This window comes from Apium graveolens, chromosome 4 (assembly GCF_009905375.1).
Source record: "Apium graveolens cultivar Ventura chromosome 4, ASM990537v1, whole genome shotgun sequence".
Lineage (NCBI taxonomy): Eukaryota > Viridiplantae > Streptophyta > Magnoliopsida > Apiales > Apiaceae > Apium > Apium graveolens.
Genome location: NC_133650.1, coordinates 308,439,596 through 308,461,183, shown reverse-complemented (window position 1 = coordinate 308,461,183; position 21,588 = coordinate 308,439,596). Strand labels below are relative to the sequence as shown.

General features: G+C 34.1%; 2 protein-coding genes across 3 annotated transcripts; one reads left to right on the top strand and one right to left on the bottom strand.

Annotated features, from left to right (window-relative positions):
* Positions 1 to 49: 49 nt before the first annotated feature.
* LOC141721634 (cytochrome b6-f complex iron-sulfur subunit 2, chloroplastic) lies at positions 50 to 20,321 on the bottom strand. 2 transcript variants are annotated; one of them, XM_074524634.1, is made up of 5 exons: positions 20,161 to 20,321; positions 19,824 to 20,074; positions 19,148 to 19,265; positions 248 to 430; positions 50 to 143 (listed from the first exon to the last, which is right to left on the bottom strand). In XM_074524634.1, the coding sequence occupies exons 1-5, from the start codon at positions 20,194 to 20,196 to the stop codon at positions 87 to 89; spliced, it is 645 nt and encodes a 214-aa protein (XP_074380735.1). In that variant the 5' UTR covers positions 20,197 to 20,321; the 3' UTR covers positions 50 to 86. The 2 variants fall into 2 exon arrangements, with proteins under 2 accessions (XP_074380735.1, XP_074380734.1); XM_074524633.1 differs by lacking the exons at positions 50 to 143; positions 248 to 430 and adding exons at positions 18,272 to 18,621; positions 18,725 to 18,907 and having other exon boundaries at positions 20,161 to 20,320.
* Positions 1,904 to 3,770, top strand: LOC141721633 (uncharacterized). Its single transcript, XM_074524632.1, has 7 exons — positions 1,904 to 2,026; positions 2,378 to 2,518; positions 2,627 to 2,762; positions 2,846 to 2,877; positions 3,009 to 3,085; positions 3,216 to 3,301; positions 3,440 to 3,770. Exons 2-7 carry the CDS (start codon positions 2,390 to 2,392, stop codon positions 3,493 to 3,495), a joined length of 516 nt encoding a protein of 171 aa, XP_074380733.1. The 5' UTR covers positions 1,904 to 2,026; positions 2,378 to 2,389; the 3' UTR covers positions 3,496 to 3,770.
* Positions 20,322 to 21,588: the final 1,267 nt, after the last annotated feature.

Genomic DNA, 21,588 nt, shown 5'->3' with positions numbered 1-21,588 from the left:
TAATGCGGGAATGTTAGAGAGTAGAGGTTTGGCTGTAGGTTGGGTTCCTGCAATGGGTTATCGCCTGTTCTAAAATCTGTTTCGGTCTATGGAACAAACAAAACTTTCCCATCATCAATATCTGCGTGTGCCAGAGCCAAGGACTGTTCCAAAACAAATGAAGGCGTAAACAATTTAGTGGATCACACATATTGAGCATATTTGCACAAGTAATTTTGAGGCTTGAGTGACTAGTTGGATTGCTTACCAGAGGAGCAGGGCCTCTTACAACTTTGCCTTGGTTGTTGTATTGAGATCCGTGGCATGGGCACGTGAACTTGTTCTCAGCTTTGTTCCAAGGTACAACACAACCAAGATGTGTGCAAACTGCATTGATTCCATATGTTGCTAGGGTTTTGTCATTCTCCACGACAAGGGAAGTGGGATCTCCCTGTGACGTATTTCATGGACCCGCCATTGCCCGCCTGAAACCATCACAGTAGAGTTTGAATCGTCACGGTTGAGTGGAGACTGTCGAGTGGAGTTTCAAATCAAGGATTTGAGGCTTGAAACCGAGAAGAGTATAATAGCTGAGGATATTTTATATTTATGTGCAATGGGTAATTCTTATATTGTTCCAGGTTATTCAGTACGGCCTTCCTCTGGTTTAATCTCATGATACAACATTTAAAGTTCTGCTATTTGTCAAGAAGTGCCATTGATTTACCAAAATTGTACTAAAAAATACTTTCCTCCCTGTTACTTTCATACATTCCGTTGTTGGACCAGCATAATCTGAGACTGTTGGTTTAACGTGTCTCTCTGCATCTTTTGCCAACTTATTGCATCTGTAAAGATGAAGATAAACGGTACATCGTGTACCGTTTATGCAAAACACCTAAAACGGAACTTCGTATAACGTTTTGGCATTTTAAATTTTTTTTATGCGCAAAACGGTAGATAAAGTACTGTTTTGGTACAAAACGCTATATGATGTACCGTTCTGAGCCAAAACGCTGCTTCAACTTCCGTTTTGCACATTAAAAAAAATATAAAGTACCAAAACGGAACACTAAGTACCGTTTCGCATTAAAAGTACAAAACGCTTGAAATGCGATGTAATCAAGCATATTAATCGTACAGCCATTAGATGGTGAAGAGGCTTGAGCTGCCTTAAAGATTAAAAGCTACGTAATTATCAACATACTAAAGTTTCCTAGTTTCTGTTTGCATTACTTCACTCTCCTACATAAAAAAATTCTTAAAATATAATAGATATGGTGATAGACCTTGCATCGAAGAAGGCTGCAGTGATCTTTACCAAGAGCTCGTGTTGTATGTGCCGTAGCATCAAGGCACTCTTTTACGAACTCGTTCGGTGCAAGCCCCGCAGTTCATGAACTGATTTAGGGGGTGTATTGAACTAGGATTCTAAAAAACAAAATTATTCATGAAATCTAGGTGTATTCAACTGTGACTTTAAAAAATGTATTAGAATTTTATGATATTCAATTAGGATTTTAAATTATGCTACAAAATCTGGTGGTATTCAATCGGGATTTTAAATTATGCTTAAAAATCTGAAGGTATTCAACTGAGATTATTTAAAATTCATTAAAATCTGATGGTATTCACATGCTGACGGATTTTTTTGGATTTCATAAAATGATGAATTTTGTGGCATTTTTCAATATATTTTATAGTTTTTGAAATCTCACCATAATTCATGAGATTTTGAAGGATTGTGTTTACATCTCAAAGACTATTTCTCAACTTTACGACATTTTATCTAGAATCCACATAAAATCAAAATTTGATATAATTCATTAAAATTCATGAATTATATATAATACATTAAAATCCATGACATTAAAATTCTAGTTCAATAAACCCCGTTATTAGAAGATTTCAGCATGCACAAACTATTGGAAAACATATTGCACAAACAACTCAAGTCACTCTATAAAAAAGTTGTAATTTGTTATACAGTCTTGAACGATTATCAATCGTGTGAAACCCTAGGCTCCAAATCGCGAGAATTACACAGGTAAAGGACTCATTCATCATCCTCGCTTCTTCGGCTTAAATTCTGTCACTCATGTTTATGTGTATATATAATCTCTTACATATATATATATGTGTGTGTTTAAATTTATTTGTGATATCATTCGTTTGTATTTGTTTATAATTTCTTAATTGTTTATCCTCGTCTTAATCGATCGTGTCAAACCCTAGGCAGCCTCTAATTGTTTATAGAGCTAGCCTCTAATCCGTTTGTATAATGCATACATGGTCATCTTAAATTCTTCTGTCACTCTACTCGTCCTCGTTGAATTTTGTTTATATTTATGTGATATCATTCATTCATTTGTTCCGTTTATTGAATTTGTTTATGTAGTTGAAAGAGAAGATGATTAACGTGGAAGAAGAGTTGGCTGATTCGTTTGATGATAATAATAATAATAATAGTAATAATAATAATAATAATAATGCTCAGTCTCCAATATCAGAGGATGAGGAGGAGGAGGAGGATGATGAGGTATATGCAATTTTCCCCTAATTTCCATGGCCTATTAATTTCCCCAGTTTTCGACTTCCCCTTTCCTTGTTAATCCTCCCGATTATATTATATATCTCTTTTCTGCAGTTCAACCCATACCTAATGTTCATCCCACAAGGGTGTGACATTTCAGGAGTTCCCAAGAAAAAATCATATGGTCGTTATGTGTATCCTCAAAATGATTTTCAAGTTTTAGCCTGGTGCGGTAGACCAACATGGAGTTGTAAGAGTCTCTCTCTCTAGCTTTTCAATTTCTTTAATAACTGTAGTACTATGTTCTTATTAATTTACTTTTTCTTTGGATAGATTTTGACCAGTTCCGCCTTAACAAACTTGAGGTGAGTGCATTTTTGTTTGTTATTATGCCGTCAAGAGTTTGTAATTGTGTCACTATACTTACTTATTGTGAATCTGCTCATCCTATGTGCATTCTTCATTCCTGCTCACTTTTTCATGTTTGACTGATTAGGTTTATGAAGTCAAAGTTAAATCCGACAATTTTACAGTGGAGTACTTCTTACAACTGCTGAAACAGATAGGCTGCCCGTACGTATGCTTATATATATATATAATTTTGAAGCTTCCTCTGTTTTATATATGTTTTTGTCATAAGTGTTATCTTGCATCAATGTATTTCCTAATTATTTTTTGTATCTCTCCAAACCTTGTAACATAGTGAAACCCGATTCATCGCCTGCTCTGTGGAAAGTCCCGACCTTTTCTTTGCTGAGTTGGACAAGGAAGAAGCCAGTAAGCTCCAAGGTCAGTTCTCTCCTTTGTCTTCTTAAACTAGGTGGTTTTCTTTCCTAGATTGATATCATGGAATTAAGTAGTGTCAAAATGTTTGAAAATTTGATGGGATCAGCTCTGATGCATCCTTTTGTCCGTTTTTCAATCCAGCATTGGGTGAAACTTGCTATGCAGGTCGACGTGCTGATCGGGCATTTCACCCCTAAAAGACAAAGGGAATGCAAATTACTCAAAAGTTTGTGCAATGTTTTGTCCAGGATAATATAGGAAGTCCAAGGTTGTGGTGTTATACATTAACTTATAGCCTGCGCAAGGCACGGGCTTCCTAAAGAAATTATGTTAGTGCTTATTTGTGTGAATTTACATTTAAACTGTTTTTGCAATAAATGTTGCTTGCAATGCTAAACGTATCCAATAGGATTATTTATTTACAATTTAGTATATCCACTATATCAAGCAACAAATGGGTATATTTTTCAAAGATTTAGACTTGCAAATTTTAAATAGGGTGTTTTGCTTGGAGGTAACTAAAGGGAAGGAGAAAGTATAAGTTTGTGCAATGTTTTATCCAGGATTATATATAGGAAGTCCAAGATTATGGTGTTATACAAAAACTTATAGTTCGTGTAAGGCACAGGCTTCAAAGTGAAATCATGTTAGTGCGTTTTTGCTTGCAATGCAAAACATATTCAATAGGATTATTTGTTACAATGTATTTGCAAAAAAAGAAGTTACAAGAATTAGCTATTTGAGAAGACACTTTCATCAACTGTTTAGGAACTTTGATTAAGAAGCACAATTATAAACTATACCTTCGAAGCAGAGCTGGAAAAAAAAAAGATTAGCCCTCGGTACAATGTTATACCTTCTATTATGTTAGTATTTACGTGTTCTTTTAATTTTAAGACTCCAATTGGACCTTGCAATTATCTACGTTACTTGTCGATATGGATATATGAAAATGAAGATGCATTCGACAATGAGATTAATGTCTACTGTTTAGGGGCCAAAGCTTCTTTTAGAGGTTATCAGGTTACAAGACAGGTTACAAGACAGCTGATAAACCTGTATTGTAAAAGAAAAAAGTAGAGTTCATCATTTATCATATAGAAAGAAGTTACATGTGTCTAAAGTTAGGTTCCCTGCATTTGGTAGTAGTGAAAAGAACTACACACATTCTCAAAGAGAGAGAGGGCAATCTCTTATTATACTTAACCAAAATTGGCTCTAGATAGTAAAAGATTAATGCAGATAAACAGAGCTTCATTATCTTCATTAAATTATTTTCTATAAGCTCTATCCATATAGCTTTAGCTTTTAGGAGCACTGGTACTAGCTTGCCTTTGACATGGAGGCTCATAATTCCATTAGGACCACCAATTAGTTCGTTACCTATGAAAATTACAGGTACTCTCGGCTTACGTCCTAATGCCTTGAGTTCCTTTTCTATTTTCTGGATCCTGAACAATTTTAAGATCTTTAAGTTTGTGTTGGAGTTGAGAAATTATTGTGATGAACTTGAGGTCTAGTGAGGACCTCATATAGAGAGAGTCTGGACAGACAGTGTCAAGTTCATGGTTATCAGATTACCATATGATTAGATGACATTGATAGATTGCATGGAATATAAATCTTCACTTCAGTAGATTTTAATGCGGAAACTCTACCAGTCTACCTTGTTTAATAGTAGATCCCATATTTTTCATGGAACCTAACTTTAATTCAATTTTTGTCCTGCATATTAAGGATTTGTGTCTTTTTATTAGTTATAACATTATCTAGCCCTGTGAGAGTTAGTGTTTCTAAATGTTTTGCATCTTAGTTTGAATTTTTACGATTCATGATTTTTCAGAACAGCTGAAGTTTTCAAGGCTAGTATTTCAGCAGACTCGATAATGTATTTTTCTGTATGAAAAAATTCAAAACTTCACATCAATTTTTGACGCAAGACTCCTTCGTGGAGAAATCGAGCATAAATTACTTTTATTCAGGTTTTTTATGCACGAAGATATCTCTTGATACGCGGAGATTAGCTTCTTATGCAGACATTTATTACCAATTTTCGTTAAATTTCTGTGTGCATGTGTATAACAAAGAATGCAGATATCGAGTTAATTGGTTTATTGTAGACTTAACTAATGCCTCCCCCTTAGGAATAGGAGTAAGTTATGCGTACATTTTACTGGTTACAGAACTTCCGAGTGAGATACACTTTTTGTACGGTCCCCTCCTCACACCATCACGGCACAATATTTCAAAAATACAGAGAGAAATAATATATAAGCAGAAGCAGAACACACTTCAGCAACACTCGGTGAACAACAAAAGGTATTAACTAATAATTTCATCAAGCCCCTTGCATTAGATCATGTTTAAAGATGCTTAAATGGAACTACAGACCATATTTAGAATACTTTTAGCCCCGTACAAGGCACATGTCAGTGAGTATATATGCTGATTTATAGTTAAACTGTTTTTGCAATATGTGGTTACTTGCAATGCAAAACATATCCGATAGGATTATGTATTTTTCAAAGCTTTAGACTAACAAATATTGAATGGGTCTTGTTTCCTGACAATCGTGTGTTAATTAAGCTTTATTTAACATACTACTCCAGGGGCGTCGGATCTATATTTGAAGGACCCAGATTTAAGGAAATTTTTTTAGCCTTCCGCGGATCCGCGGATATTATGAGCGGAAAGGAGAAATGCGCTTCCCCGGAAAATATCCGCGGAAGGCTAAAAAAATTTCTAAGATCTGGGCCCTTGAAATAATGATCTAAGGGTTCTGGAGCAGTGTGTTAGATATGGCTTATCTAACACACGATTGTCAGGGATTAGCACCCACATTTTGAATAGGATGTTTTGCTAGGTGGTAACTAAGGGAAGGAGAAAGTATCAGTGATGGAATCGGACCATAATTTAAGTAGATTGAGATCTGCATACGTGCATCATACAATAGCAATAATGGGGGTGATAGGGGGAGGAAGGTGTGATATATTCATCTTATCTATGAATATGCTTTGTCAAGAAGCACAGTTTTGATGAAAAAACTAGCATAATTTTTTTTCTTCGTGAAGCATCGTGTCAGTGAAATACTTCTGTTTGTAGCAATTTGAGCTTTAGCATTGTAAAAACTGTATGTTTTACAGTAAACTGGTCACAAGGTCATCTCTCATAGGTTAGTCCAGAAAGACTTAATTTTCTAATGCCTATATGATCCATGTGCTTAGTTAAAAATCTCATACAGGCACCATTAACACTTTTACATGGTCACCAGAGTCTGGAACTTTAATTTGTTTCAGGGACAGAACAAAAGCTAATTGGTGAAATAATATGTATGTAAATGAGTTCAATACACTGTCTTGTTAAGATTACTGCCACTGCATGCTGATGTAGTTTTAAAGTAGATTGAGGTCTGCTTATTGTTCTTTGTGAAGAAGCACAGTTTCTTATGCCCAAATATAATTGAGAATAAGAGATAAAAAGAGTATTAGTATTTTCAATGATTTGTCGATATTAGCATACCAAATTATACCCCATTCCGATTATTATAGTATAGTATAGTATAGATATCGTAGTTATAACTATTGTAATATACTACTAGAACAATCATGCATCTTACGTCCAAATTTACAACACGCCTCTGTTTACTCCATCCTCAGAGAGTCTGCTCCGACCTCATCCACCAGTAGAGCCACCGATCAATCTAGGTACTGAGGTACTGATTACAATTGTGATAATCAATTTTCCTGAGGACTCCCAAAGACCCAAAGCAAAAGCTCCACCTCCCAAATGACAAGCGCTGCTGAAACAAGGAGAGAAGAGTGAACCAATGAAACTCTCAATCCTCGATTTCTTGCTGCTTCAGGACATCTTTTCTTCATATCAGTCTCACCTTCTTCTGTACCACCACTCTCTTCTCCAAGGTATGTTTCCTTTTCTTTCAAATTTTCTTTTTTATATTTAATATTTCTTGAGATTGAGGCTTTTGTATTTTCATGGAGTTTTTAAAAAAACGATTTTTTAGCCGGGTTGATTTGGTGTGAGTTTTTGTTTATATTATTAGTTTGATGGTTTGGATTACATATCTATATTAATCTACACCAACAATCAGCAAAGTATGGTATAACCAATAAATTCGCACCTCAGCAAATGTTGGTCGTGTTCTTAACACCTCGCGAAATGTTGGTCGTGTTTATCCTGTGCATCCTCGAACCCATTATCAACCTGAAGTCTCCTGGTCAGGCTTAAAAAACTAAAATACCATTATCGTTGGCACCCCATTCTATCCATTAATTGAGCCTGTCAAAAGGGGTCGCTTTCAGACCCATGCTTGAATAGGGTTAAAGGTTTAGCCTCTGATGTTGACATTGTGGGTCTACACCATTCTCGTGATGGGGGACAACTCTTTGATCTGAATTCCACACAAAGCATGGAGCATACTTCATTTCCCACAAAGAGGGCTAATGATTCCTTAAAGTTGTCTTCCAGTAGTAGGAATCTTGAGGGTCAAGTTCAGAATGCAGAGATGGCTGATAGGAAGCGCAACAACCTGGGTGATGGACAAATTTTCTAGCAACAAGAACCCGCTTCAAATCGTTTTAGTGGTAGAATGAGATTGCCAGGTTGTATATGATCAGAACTCTATTTTAATATACAATTATTATTTTTTTTGGCGAAAGTGAATAAAAGTTTAGCCGGGCTTTTCAAGCAGTATTTGAAACATCTTCCGAGGCCATCTACTTGAATCAGCCTCATGAAAACCTTATATTCCTTTCTTCTACCCCACCATGCTTGGCCCTTTACCTTATCTTAAAATTTAATTTGCCAAGTGTTTCTTCGGGAATGTAGCATATTTTCCGTCTGTTCTTTCATTTTAAGTGTCTAAAGTAAAGTTATATCAAAGAGTGACTACTAAATTAATTTTAATAACTAAATTCTAGAATCAGAAGTAGAATGTTTTAAAGTTTCATTTAGTTGAGTGGGTGTGTTAGAGAAGAGCAGACTTGGGATAGGAAACCAGATTTTAATAGAAGATGAAAGACCTGTCAAGTGTCAGCAACACTTGCATTGTAATTTTGAGAAGTGCGGAGTTCAAATATTGCTAGAGTGTCTGTACACCTTGAAACTAATTAATATGTTGTTGAGGTTGATGGAATGGTAATTATGGATCATGTATCTGAAGCAGAAAGTGAAGGTTAGAGGAAGAAGAGAAATATGATTAGATGCGCAAGGCCGTAAGCTGTAAAATGTGACAGGGAAAAGTTTTAGGACTACATTTGCTGATACAGGTTGGGGATTTTGTTTTCATAGATGGTCTCTACTGCAGGCAAAATACAATGGCATTTAAATATTCAGTTTGTTAAGATGGTCTCTACTGATCATATGCACATCATTGTCGCCATTATTTTTTCGTTTCAGATGCTAATATTTCATACCGTTTACCTTCTTGAATTTCCAGATTGTAAAGTTAGTAGCTGTTTGAATCAATATTATAATTGGAAGGCTCCAGCTACAGCTGCAAATAAGAGAGAACGTGTATTTCTTTTCCAGAAGATCCTTATGCAGTAGACTGCTCTATTTTTGAACCGCCATATAGATCCAATCATCCCAAGTTATCTCCATGGAGTTGCAAAGGTTTGCTGTTAAATAATTGTAACTTTGTGCATTCTTGAGTTATTCTTATTGTTCTCTTAAATGCTATGGTTCAAAATTGCATCTCCCAATTGAATTTAACATTTAGAGATATCATTTACAACTACCAAAAGTAGCCACAATGCAAACCTTAGGGTTTACAATGATTTATTCATCCATGCTATTAAGCATGTAAAGTTTTGAACTCATATGAGCTTTTTCCTATTTTTTTTGTTCATTTTGTATGTTACATGCAAGCATATAATTGTATGAGTTAGCCACAATCTCATGTTGTATGTTACATGTTAGCATTAAGACAGAATGTACCATTTTATACGTTCGTTTACTACACATAAATAATTGCTTAGTAACTTAAAACTCAATTTATCATTTATAAAAGCAAACCAGAAATGTTGAAGTATATTGCCTAAAAAGCTAAGCAAAAATAAAAGAAAGAAGAATATCCCCTTAATAGGATTGAAGTGTGAGATAAATCGGAGCAGAACATGAGCTGATAAATTTTTGTAATAGGCACAACACTAAGAAGTAAGATATATATATATATATACATATATATATATATATATAGAAAATTGGGCCTGAGGGGTCCTCAGGCAAGTTACCTGAGATTAAATTATTTTGCCCTATAAAATTTTAATGGAAAAACTGTATATACAAACAAAGCCCCGTGTATTTACAAAAATAACCCTATACTACATTTATTTTCTTTTAACTTTAGGCAAATCTCCTGAGGTCATCCTTAGATCCAGCAATTTCTATATAATAAGTATACATATTACTTATCTACATAGTTTGTTATTTTGATTAATTCTAATTTCTCATTGATAAATACAATGTAGAAAGATAGTGTCCGCCATTGTATTTGTTTTTCCAAATTTCTATTTTATTTGTTATGTTTGCTCATTTTCTTGATATTTAATCCTTTTTTGAGTTGTCCAAAAGTATTTTGAGACCTACAACTGTTTTTCAAAAAAATTAAATCTCACATTTCTAGAGCCAATTTCAATTCTTTTGTAAGAGTTGAGGGAAAAGAAAAAATCTGGGACATGAAATCAGCTAATTTTTATAGTTCTGCAAAAGTTTAGGTAAATGGAGAAATTTGGGACATGACATCACTCTCACCTGCTCACCTCATTCTCGGTCTCATGCTGAGGTTGTCACCTGAATGTTCTCCAAAATATTTTAATTTTATCTTTTCCTCTTCTCTTTACTATTCGATTCAACTTTATGTTTTCTGTCTGCAATGGGAACAAAATATTACAGCCAAATTTAATCATTTACTTTTATGTGGATATTATTGATTTGCTCCACTGAAGTTTGATACTCTATGTGGATAGGCTTTTGTTATCACAATAGATGCACTTCTGCAACTTTTTTCTCTTGCACCGGAACCTTGCCATTGCTTTGCAGCATCATTGCTTCAGCGGAAAAATTGTTCCCTGTTTCTTTTGATGCAATGCAATGTTACTGCAGCATGACCGAAGAATATTGTAATGCTTTCTGATTTTGTTGCAAATGTTTGAGACCGCCAAGCACAATGTAGTTCGAAATGTTTCTAGACATCTTGATTTCATCACAAACGTAATCACCAGAACTTCTCAGACCGATTGTGTTCTTATTTTCAAGTCCACCATTACAGGTTTTAAAACTGGTCTGGATGTTTTTTTAGATGTGTGTAGTTTAGATGTCTATTTTTTATTTCAATTTTTCTTCACACTTTTTTGGTAAATAATCTTAGAAGTACTTAACTAATTTATACAATTTTTAATATTAAACTTGATGTTTCATAAACAAGTTTTACTCATATCACGGGATTCTTGAGTTCAATTATTTTTCTGGTTTGTTGGCTTGAGTACTTTGGAACAACTTATATTGATAAGATGTAGATGTAGAAATAAAGGAATCTATGTTAAATGTTTCGGGTCTAACTTGAAAATGGCTTGGTAGCTTAAATTTATTTGTGTTAGAATAATATAAGATCCTGGAAAGGTCCATTTTCTAATACCTCGAGGTTTTAGAGTAACTGGTTTCTTGACAATTTGATTTCCAAAGTGTCCTGTTAAGTTAACGAGGTTCGAAACCGTTGAATTATGCGAGGAGCAAGCTAGACATTATGTGATATGATCAAGAAACAAGCACCAAAGTATCTGATTTAGTTGGGTGTGTATGTCATTTTACAATCTGGCTTTTAGTAATTTGAGTGTCTTAACTTTTCACATAGGTCTATTTTGTAGTCTTACATATAAACTGCTGATCATTTTCCCCTCTCTCATTACATTGCAGGTATGAGAGCTCCAGGAAGACATGTGTGCTGTGTAAGCTATATATGGGTGTTGGACTTGGTCTGTTATTGGCAAGCTTTTATAAAATAAATAATGGAAGTATTTTGCAGCGTGTTGATATTTCGTGGAAAAAATTAATTGTCTTTGACATATAAATACTAATTTTTGTTTGCGATTCAAGACCACACCACTTAAGAAAAAGGAAAATGAAATAAGAAGAAATATCAAAGTACCAAATACTGCATCTGATATTGCAAGGGCAAAGTTTATACACTTCCAATTTTTTCTGATTCAGTGGGTTAATTGGCCTGGTGAAGTCCGATCCGATCCAGGTTCTTTTTACTGAATATGAAAATTATCCGATCCGCAATCCGATCCGACAAGGGAGATCCGAATAATAAATGGATTGGATATGAATTTAAGTCGATCCGATCATGTTATTTATGACCCGATCCGTTTAATTATATTTATAATATTATATATATTATATATAAATATATAATATGGTATAATATAATATAATATATTTATAATAATAGTATATAATATACTCGGAAGCACGTGAAGCACCTCCTTCGGAGGAGCATGTATTATTTTCACCTAGATTTCTTCTAGGATTTTTTTTCCATGTCGTTTATTGTAACAGTGGATTAATTTCTTATGCAGGAATTGAATTCCGATCAGTATAAACAAGTTAAGTTGGGATTTCTCAATGGTCTTGTCTCAAAAGGGAAATCCATGACTAGAATAGAGTTTTGATAATTATTTTTGTTTTGGATGCATCTATCAAATTTTAAGAACTTCAGTATAGTGAACCAAAACTAAATTAACTAGCTCTCAAGCCATTTAAAATAAGAATGCCTTATTGCTTGCTATTGCTACATACACATAGTTGTTTAATGCCTAGAATCTGGTATTAATTTAACCTGTAGTATAGTTATTCTGATCTTTATTTAATTTTCTAGCAACATAAGGAAGTTAATGGTCGTTCCAATTGTGTGCATGATGTTCTTTTTAATTTTATTGAAAAGAACATCAAACAAAAGATATAGTTTTACGAGGTGAAGTGAGTGTCATGTTGTAATGTTGATCGGCTAAAAAATATTAGTAATATATATGAATTAATGGATATTCGAAATCCGATCCGTTATCCATTAAACTAAATGGAGCGGATATAGATTTATATGTAAAATATCTGGGTTGTGACCCGATCCGATCCGAATCCGATAACCTTAAATGCGATAAACTTAAATGGTGGATATTGATATAAGTGAATCCGATCCGAATCAGATCCGTTGACAGACCTACATCCAGGGGTAGACCCGACAATTTTGGACACGACACGACTTACACGACACGAAACGACACGAAAATTTAGTGTTTGTGTTTGCATTTTTAGTACACGACACGAAAGTACACGAACACGAAAGTACACGGTCGAAATTTAGTGTCGGTTTTGTGTTTAACCTTCGAGTACACACACGACACGGAGTATACGATATAAATAAATATTATAATTAAATTTTAATATTTTTTATAAATATATGTAGAATTATAATAAATGTATGAATATTTAATTTTAAAATATTATTTGTTTTCATTTAATTGTATAGAATTGAGATCTAAATATATATTTTTCATATATTTTATAATGTTTTTACCTAAAAATCTTGTTTTTTGATTTATATTAATATAAAATTTAATATAAATTAATATTCAACTAACACGACATACACGACACGAAATGACACGAAACAAAAGTACACGAACACGAATGTACACGACTGCTAAACAAGTCAGTTTTGTGTTTGACATTCAAGTACACGAAACACGGAAATAAACGACACGGAAGTATACGACACGAACGAATTGACAGGTCTAGGGTTATAAGCTAGTTTCTTATTAATAATTGAAACCATGTTTTGTTGATGTGCAAAATTACCAAAAGTATCAAAATACTAAATTTTGATACTTACCTGAATTGACTTCAATTCTCTTTAAACTTTATTTTCAAGTGGCTTAAAATCCGTGCGATGTACGATTTCTTAAAATTTACCTTTTTATTTTTAAATTTTATTTTTATTTTTTTAATTTACATATATATTGTTATTTCTGATGTTGTTGCAATAAAATTTTTATTTCAAATTGAGAAATATACATATGAGTAATTTTTATATATAGTATAGTATGTAATCATATTGTATTTATTGTTGTATCATTGTGCATATTTTGGTTTTTGAATAGTAGCATAACAATGTAATCTTTTTATATTTTTAATTGATTAAATCTCTAATTATATTCTATTTATGATTTTATTAAAATATTGTAATGCAATGGGTATTTGAAGAGTATTAGAACAATTTTAATCATATTATATCTATTGTTGTATCTTTATTTCATATTTTAATTTTTGAATAGTAGTAGGACGATATAATTTTTTTATATTTATGATTTGTAAAATTTCTAATCATATTCTATATAAGATTGTATGAGGACACTTTATCGCAGTTGTTATTTGAATATTATTAGAATAATTTAATCATCTTTTATTTATGATTGTATAAACAATATACTTATTCTAATAAGATATAATATTAACCGTCTATTTTTTATTGTATCATATCACCGGTTGAGATTGTTTTGGCGGTACATTACCAAAATTTTGGAGGGTGAAAAACCAAAATACCCACCATTTGGGGGGGGGCAAATGCCCAAAATACAGTTTGGCGGGATGCGTTAACCAAAATACCTACTGATTACGCATCTGGGGAATGCGTGTACAGCTTTTTTAAAAATTTGTGAAGAACACGCATGTGTTCTTTTTTGTTTTCACTTGAATACGCATCTTGAGAATGAGTATTCTTTGAAAATCAAAAAGAGAACACGCATGTGCCACATGCGTGCTCTTCACAGAGTTTTTGAAAATTGGATACGCATCTCCCAAATGCGTATTTTATGGGTATTTTGGGCGAAACATACCGCCAATCAACATTTTGGGCAATTGAAGTTTGAAAAGGGTGTATTTTGGGCATTATTTCAATTTTGGATAAGAAGTCCCTTACGCTTATTATATATAAAGGATATAATTAGTTGGTGTTCATTCAAGCATCTGTTTACTTTTAATTTGAAAAATATTTTCAATAATTAAGTGATTTTAAATAAATTATATTAAAAAGCTAATTATAAGATAATTATCAAATAATATTAATTAATATTAAATTATCTAAAATAACATATATTTTGTTCATAAGATAATTATCTAATCGTTTCACGGAAACAAAACTAATATGTTAGATTTAGATAACAAATAAAGTAATGCAAGATTAGAATTATACTAGGAAATTTCATATCTGATTCGGTTATTTTTAACTACATAATTATTCTTTACAAGTACCTATTTAATATTTAATATTAATATATTAATTCTGATCCGTGTTTCGCACTGCAAAAACTAATTCGATTTTTTTTAATCTGATTCTCGCGGGTTATCAACTATGTATACTAATAAGTAAAACCATGTTTAATTATTTAGCAAAAAAAACCATGTTTAATTAGAAAACAAAAGTACCAAATCTTGGTACTCACTAGAAAATTATATAAATATTTTTTAAAATTTAAATAATTAAATCTCAATTAACAATATTTACTTATACTCTCTCTATAAACTTGTTTTCATTTTAATTTCTATTCGTTAGTGTTCATCCAAGCATCGATTTATTTTTAAATAATTTTATTAGTAAAAGATAATATGTTAGATTTATATAACAAGTAAAATAAATAGGTGTATAACTAAAACTATAATTATATTTATAAGTCATATTAGTAAAAAAAAGAACTATATAATGGAATTTCATAATTACACTTGCTTCGATTTCTTTTAATTACATAATTTAACAACATTTATTTATTATATTTCAATTTGTGTTTGCACGATTTATAAGGTTCAGTTTTATGTAAATAATAACTTGATATTATTTTTAATTTCGAACCCGTGCTTCGCACAGTATTTAATTAATTTATAAAAATTATTAAATTATCGAGATTATATGCACAATATCGCTAATTATATCGGGATCAAAAATTTATATGAAATTGTAATGCCACAATTTGGCATAACTTAATATCTCTTAAATTTCTAATATTATTAATTCCGATTAAAAATTATAACTTAATCCCCAAGTTTTATCCTCTTCCTAAAACGAGTAAAAAATCAATCCTAAATAATAAATTACCAAAAATATCTCGAAACGATATCTTTCAAATTAAGGAAAATATCACAACGCCAAAATTAAATTAAATAAAATTGATAATTAAGCACATTAACAAAACTTATCACTAAAGTCTTTTAGGAATAAGCCTGAATTTCGCAGAACTGCGTAGACTTTTTTTTTTGTGAGGGTGATACAAACTCGTACATAAATTGTACCGAGATACAATAGAAAATGAGTTTCTTTCGTACAATAAAGTTTATTATCTAACCGAAGGTCATGCATGATGCCCCGGAAACTTAGACAATAAAGTCTTAAGGTCTGAAAAGAGAACATCCATAAAAGAAAAGCAGAACAACTTATCTGAAAAGATGGAGTCGACTCATTATTGCTCCTGTCAACACCTTTCAATCCCAAACCATCTACTCTCCTGTCCAAAACCGCTCCTGTATAAAACAAGAGGAGTTCAGTCACATAAAATTCACTAATAACCAAACATCCCCTTGATCATCTCAACTAAAAACTTTTTAGAACATCTTATTATACTAGAATAAGTAAAACGTCTAACCAAAGGGAACCTTTTGTTAGATATATCTGCGTGTCTAACCAAAGGGAACCTTTTGTTAGATATATCTGCGTAGACTTGATCCAGTATAAATTGGTACGCGGCCATTTTGGCAAAAGGATCTGATACAATTAGACAAATCGAGACACCTCTCAAATCCAACCATCCTATTTTTATAAACGAGAATCCTTAAAAATAACCACATTTATACGAATTACGTTCTTTTATTCCAGCAACCCTCTGATTTCGTGTTGTTACAAAATTCCTTCAACAACATTTGGCGCTAGAAGAAGGGGAATTCATTAATTAGGCGAAAGATGGCTAATTACATACAGCTAAAGAAGAAGACGAATCCAGACGAGAAGACGATCCTCCCTAATGACCCTAAGCACACTCACGACGCAAAAACTCATACTGTTAAGACCCACTAACTACGAGGCCTCCACCACCTAACTCTTCAAAGGTCCTACAAGACATAGAAGATCCAAAAGCTACAGGTGGAGGGATGCCCCTCACCCCACCAAGGGAGAGGGAAAGGTCTTAAGCTACTTGGAAAACACAGGAGCGCGTCTGAAGAGATGAGGAAGCAAATAGAGAGAGTGGAACAAGGGCATAGCGGCCCTAAAAAGAAAAATAATAAGAAGGGAAGAAAGTTTGTTAAAGATACCAGGGGCGGTGGTATGAAGAAGCAATTGACTGGGGATTTCGACAAGGAGGCTGAAGGCGAGACCCAGGAAACAGACGGGCTTAAAGTGAAGAAAAGAGAAGACTTGTAAGGCCAAGCCTCATCTGAGCTTAGGACGACCAGCGTTTTTGATATGATTGGTGTTCAACTGAGTGAGCATGATTTGAGGCTCAAACTGGAGAAAATGAAGGCTAAAAGCAGAATATGAGACCTCCAAGTCACGACCAAGGTTCAGAGCAACCCCCTCTTATCGAGAGGACGAGCTATCCTCCCAATGTGACCCAGAACGGTCCATGCCTTTGAAAAAAGGGCCAATACATGATGAGGAGGAGCACTCAAGCGCAACTGCTAACCTCCCAGCAAAGCTCCTCCTAGAGTGAGAATCAGAGATTTGAAGATAAGATGGATGCAGATAGAAATGTCATCAATCCAGTTGGGACGTTCTCCCCTTTTACTCAAGAAATCAGGACCGTCCCTTTGCCCATGGATTTAGAACTAATCAAGATTTGATCTTCAGAGGGGGCACTGACCCAGCTGCATACTTGATCCGCTTCAACACTGAAATTGAGGTATATTAGGTCTCACTCGGGGCTAGGTGCAGATTATTCGCGGCCTCTCTTCGGGGTAGTGCTTAGCAGTGGTTCTCTAGATTAGGGGCTCATGTCATCCTAGACTCATGGGGCCAATTCGCCGATATCTTTATAAGGCAGTTCCAGTCTTCAATGCTCCCCTATGTCCACTCTGGTCAATATAAAACAGAGGGAGGGTGAAACGATTCAAGATTACTACATAATGTTCAACACAGAAATCCCCCGAGTAAGAGATGTGAGTGAGAAAGTTGTCAAAAAATTTCTAATTGATCAGCTCAAGAAAGGAACGAAATTCTAGAAGTTTATGCAGGCATAACCCCCTCTACTTTTGCTAACTTTCATGCCCAAGCAAAAACCCTTCAATTGGGTATAAAAGCCTATGCATGATTTGAAAAAGAGTGGAGGCAGTAACAATAGGGGGAATGGAAATAAGCGAAAAATGTCTTGGAGTCCCAAAAAAATGACAGGGGTAGCAGTGAGAGCCGTAAGAGGGACCGAAGCACAAGGGATAGGTCCCCACAACGAGGAAGGACGGGGAACAGAAGAGAGCTTACATACAGTCCCTTGGTCACTTCCATTAAACACATATATGCCGTAAATGCGAATACTGGCATGTTCTAGAAGCCTCTTCAAATGAATAGATTCGGAATCAAGAACACCAAGAAGTATTGTGCTTTTCACGAGCGGACAGGGCATGAGATCGTAAATTATTGGCAACGGAAGGAACAAGACACGAGGGGAGTCTTACCATTATATTACCGGGTGAAGCAGGCTGCTTCCATATCAACATTAGGGCTCTATTGTGTGAGTTGGCCTAATTTAATGCCTAAAGAAATTTTAATGTAGAAAATGGAGCTCGAGTATACGATCATCGAATTTTAGTTTGTTCCCTTTTAGTCATAGTCTATTGTGTTTTTTGGGGTTCAATCCTGTTACTTGACGGATAGCAAATAGACAATCAACTACGATAGAGAACAACAAAAATAACCATCACTGATGCAAGATTGACTCTTATGATTCGAATGCATGTGCTTGCTCAAGCCTCATGACTTAAATCTTGCTAACTTACATTATATATAATACAACATCGATGCACAAAATTTGAGCAAGTGCAAATATCAGCTTGTGTATCTGTACTTTACAGCACTTAGAACTTTTTAGGTTTCAACAAATGACATCACGTACATTTCAATTTTCGTTGATTGCATATTAAACAACAAAGAACTCTGAATGAAAACCACCCTAAGACCACCATGGGTTTTCGCCTGTTCTAAAATCTGTTTCAACCCATGGAACAAACAAAACTTTCCCATCATCAATATCTGCGTGTGCCAGAGCCAAGGACTGTTCCAAAACAAATGAAGGCGTTAACAATTTACTAGATCACACATATTGAGCATATTTGCTGCAGTAATTCTGAGACTGAGCGATTAGTTGGATTGCTTACCAGAGGAGCAGGGCCTCTTACAACTTTGCCTTGGTTGTTGTATTGAGATCCGTGGCATGGGCACATGAACTTGTTCTCAGCTTTGTTCCAAGGTACAACACAACCAAGATGTGTGCACACTGCATTGATTCCATAGGTTGCTAGGGTTTTGTCATTCTCGACGACAAGGTAAGTGGGATCCCCCTGTGACGTATTTCATGACAAAACAGAAGTTATTAAGATCACTAGTCATCCAAATTTTTTTTGATGGAAGAAAAATGTGTGGGATATGAACTCCATTTCCTTAAAGTGTAATCCATTTCAGTTTATATAGGAACGTTTGTTCAGAACTACAACTTCCACCAATCTTCGCTTGTGCTATTTGGGAAACAATTATTTGGTGACACTTATGTAACCCTACGGACGCAAGTGAAAGAAGCAAACCTTTAACCCTTGAGTAAGGGTTCTGTCGCCAGGTCCGTGGGTCTTAAGCCACTCTTCTGCTATTACATCATTTCCAAGAGCATCCTTCGCAGGGGTTCCGCCTCCACCACCTCCTGATCTGTTTTATTCAATAACTTGTTAAAAATATATGATCTAACCAAACAAAAGCTAAATAAATTGATGACAAGGCTTCTTGTACATTGAATCAGAATTGAACTGTAACCTACCGAGTCTTTAGAACCTAAGTATTCATTAAACCAAGGGTTTATTATAGGTAGATAGAAACAATGACACTCTAAGATCTTCAATATAACACACAAAATTCTGCATTAAATCCAACTCAGTCAAGAAGGCAGTTGGATTACAACTGAGAGCCTATTTTTTAAAATTGAGTCTGAGCCTCGAGTTTGGGGGAGACATCCATGGAATCAATGAAATCACAATCGATATCTTTCTCTCAACTACTATGCTAGGGTAGTTAACATGTAATAGTACAAAAACAATTTTAGCAAAATTCTAACAAGGCAAGGCAAATTATCCAAGCATAGACATATCTATGGCTAAAAAAGCGTACTTGATAAAAAGATGTAGAATGCAAACATACAAGAAACAGAGAGCAGCAAGAGAGAGAGAGAGAGAGAGAGAGAGAGAGGGAGGGAGAGAGAGAGAGAGTTACCCAGGTGGAGCAAAGAAGGTAGCATAAGGAACAAGCATGGCAGTGCCAGGAAGAGAAAGAGCACCAAGAAGAAGCAAATTCATGGTGTTTCTTTTATCCATATCAGGAACTCGATCAGCTGGAATACTTGAAGCCATACATTTCACTTTCATCCCCTGCCTTTCCTTACCAACTGAACAACCACCCTTACTTGACTTCACAACTGCAGATTGAGATAATGGAGAAAACACTCCATTCTTGCCTGAACATATCTGTTTCAAAACCCCATAACACAACATATTAGTAATACTACTATAAATCATTATATGCACATATTTGGTGATTAAGATTTTGTTACCTGAGAAGTAGCTGGGGAGATAGTAAAGCTAGACATTGTTGAGAAACAATAGTGTGGTGGTAATGTGAAATTAGGAGCTTTATGTTATTATGAAATAAAATGTGAGGATTTTTTTGATCAAGATAAGAGAGTTGAGTGTTTGATGGAAGATTGATGGCTTTACTGAGCCACATATTTTTAGATATGTCATCTGCTCATAAATAAAATGCAAAATATGGCACTACTATTTAAACTTCATTGAAATAACAACTTGTCTTGACCGAACCCGGTAATGTTCCGTGTCGTGTACAAATGTTTCATATACCAAACCTTAAACCCGAACCCGACCCGGATTTGTATCCGTGTACTAATTTGGTGACACTAACCTGGAACTAATATATTCGTGTTTACCTGCTTTAGTACACTAAAGTACATGGATTATATACAAAAATATTAATTGTTAAAAAAAATGCAATAGATAATTAAATGGTGAAATGCTCACTCACTTAGTCAAAGAACAATAAAATATATTTTAGTATTTATAATTATATATATGTTATTTAGAATAGGTAAAATTCACATTTGGTATTTAGTATATATATGTATAATATATATTTTTAAAATTTTAATTATTTATTTATGCCGTGTACTTTCTGTGTCGTATACCTATATTGGAAACACAAACCCGACACTAATTATATTCGTGTTTTTTCGTGTTCGTGTACTTTCGTGTTCGTGTACCAAATTTTCGAACCCAAACACTAATTATTCGTGTCATTTCGTACCGTGTTCACGTGTCGTATACCAGTATTTCCAGGTCTAGTTTTGACAACTGCTTTTTTAGTTTTTCATTTTAGTCCCTCTATTTTGTCAAGTACTTTTTATTTTTGAAGAAATTTTGAATAAAAAATAATTCATATTATCGAGCCGAGTTCAAATAATCTCAATTTTAAAAACGAACTTGCTCAAATTGAATTTATATTTTTTATAAATCAATCAATCAATCATATCCGGTATATATTGTATAGGACAATGTCTGGTGATGAAGATGTTATTTTCTCAAAATACCCCCGACTTGTGTGTGCACATATATGTGTGTTCAAGATACAAAGTGTATAAAATAATATATAAAAGTACGTAAAGACTAATTGGGACAATACCCATAATTTTCTTCATATGAGACTTACGTGTGCCATAAAAATAATTTTCCTCCTTAATTCTAAATATCGTGGCAAAAAACTCACATTAGTTGCCACATATTAGATTTAGCGCCGCAACTTTTTCTCTTGATTACAATTAAGACCACACACATGAATTAAGGATTTGCTCAACTCCTTCTAATATTTGGAATCTGCACCGAAACCGAGATAAAATTTCGAAGAGGACAAAGAGCTGACATTTATACAGTCAAATTGTGGAGCGTATATGTCTCCACCATTAAAATTAACC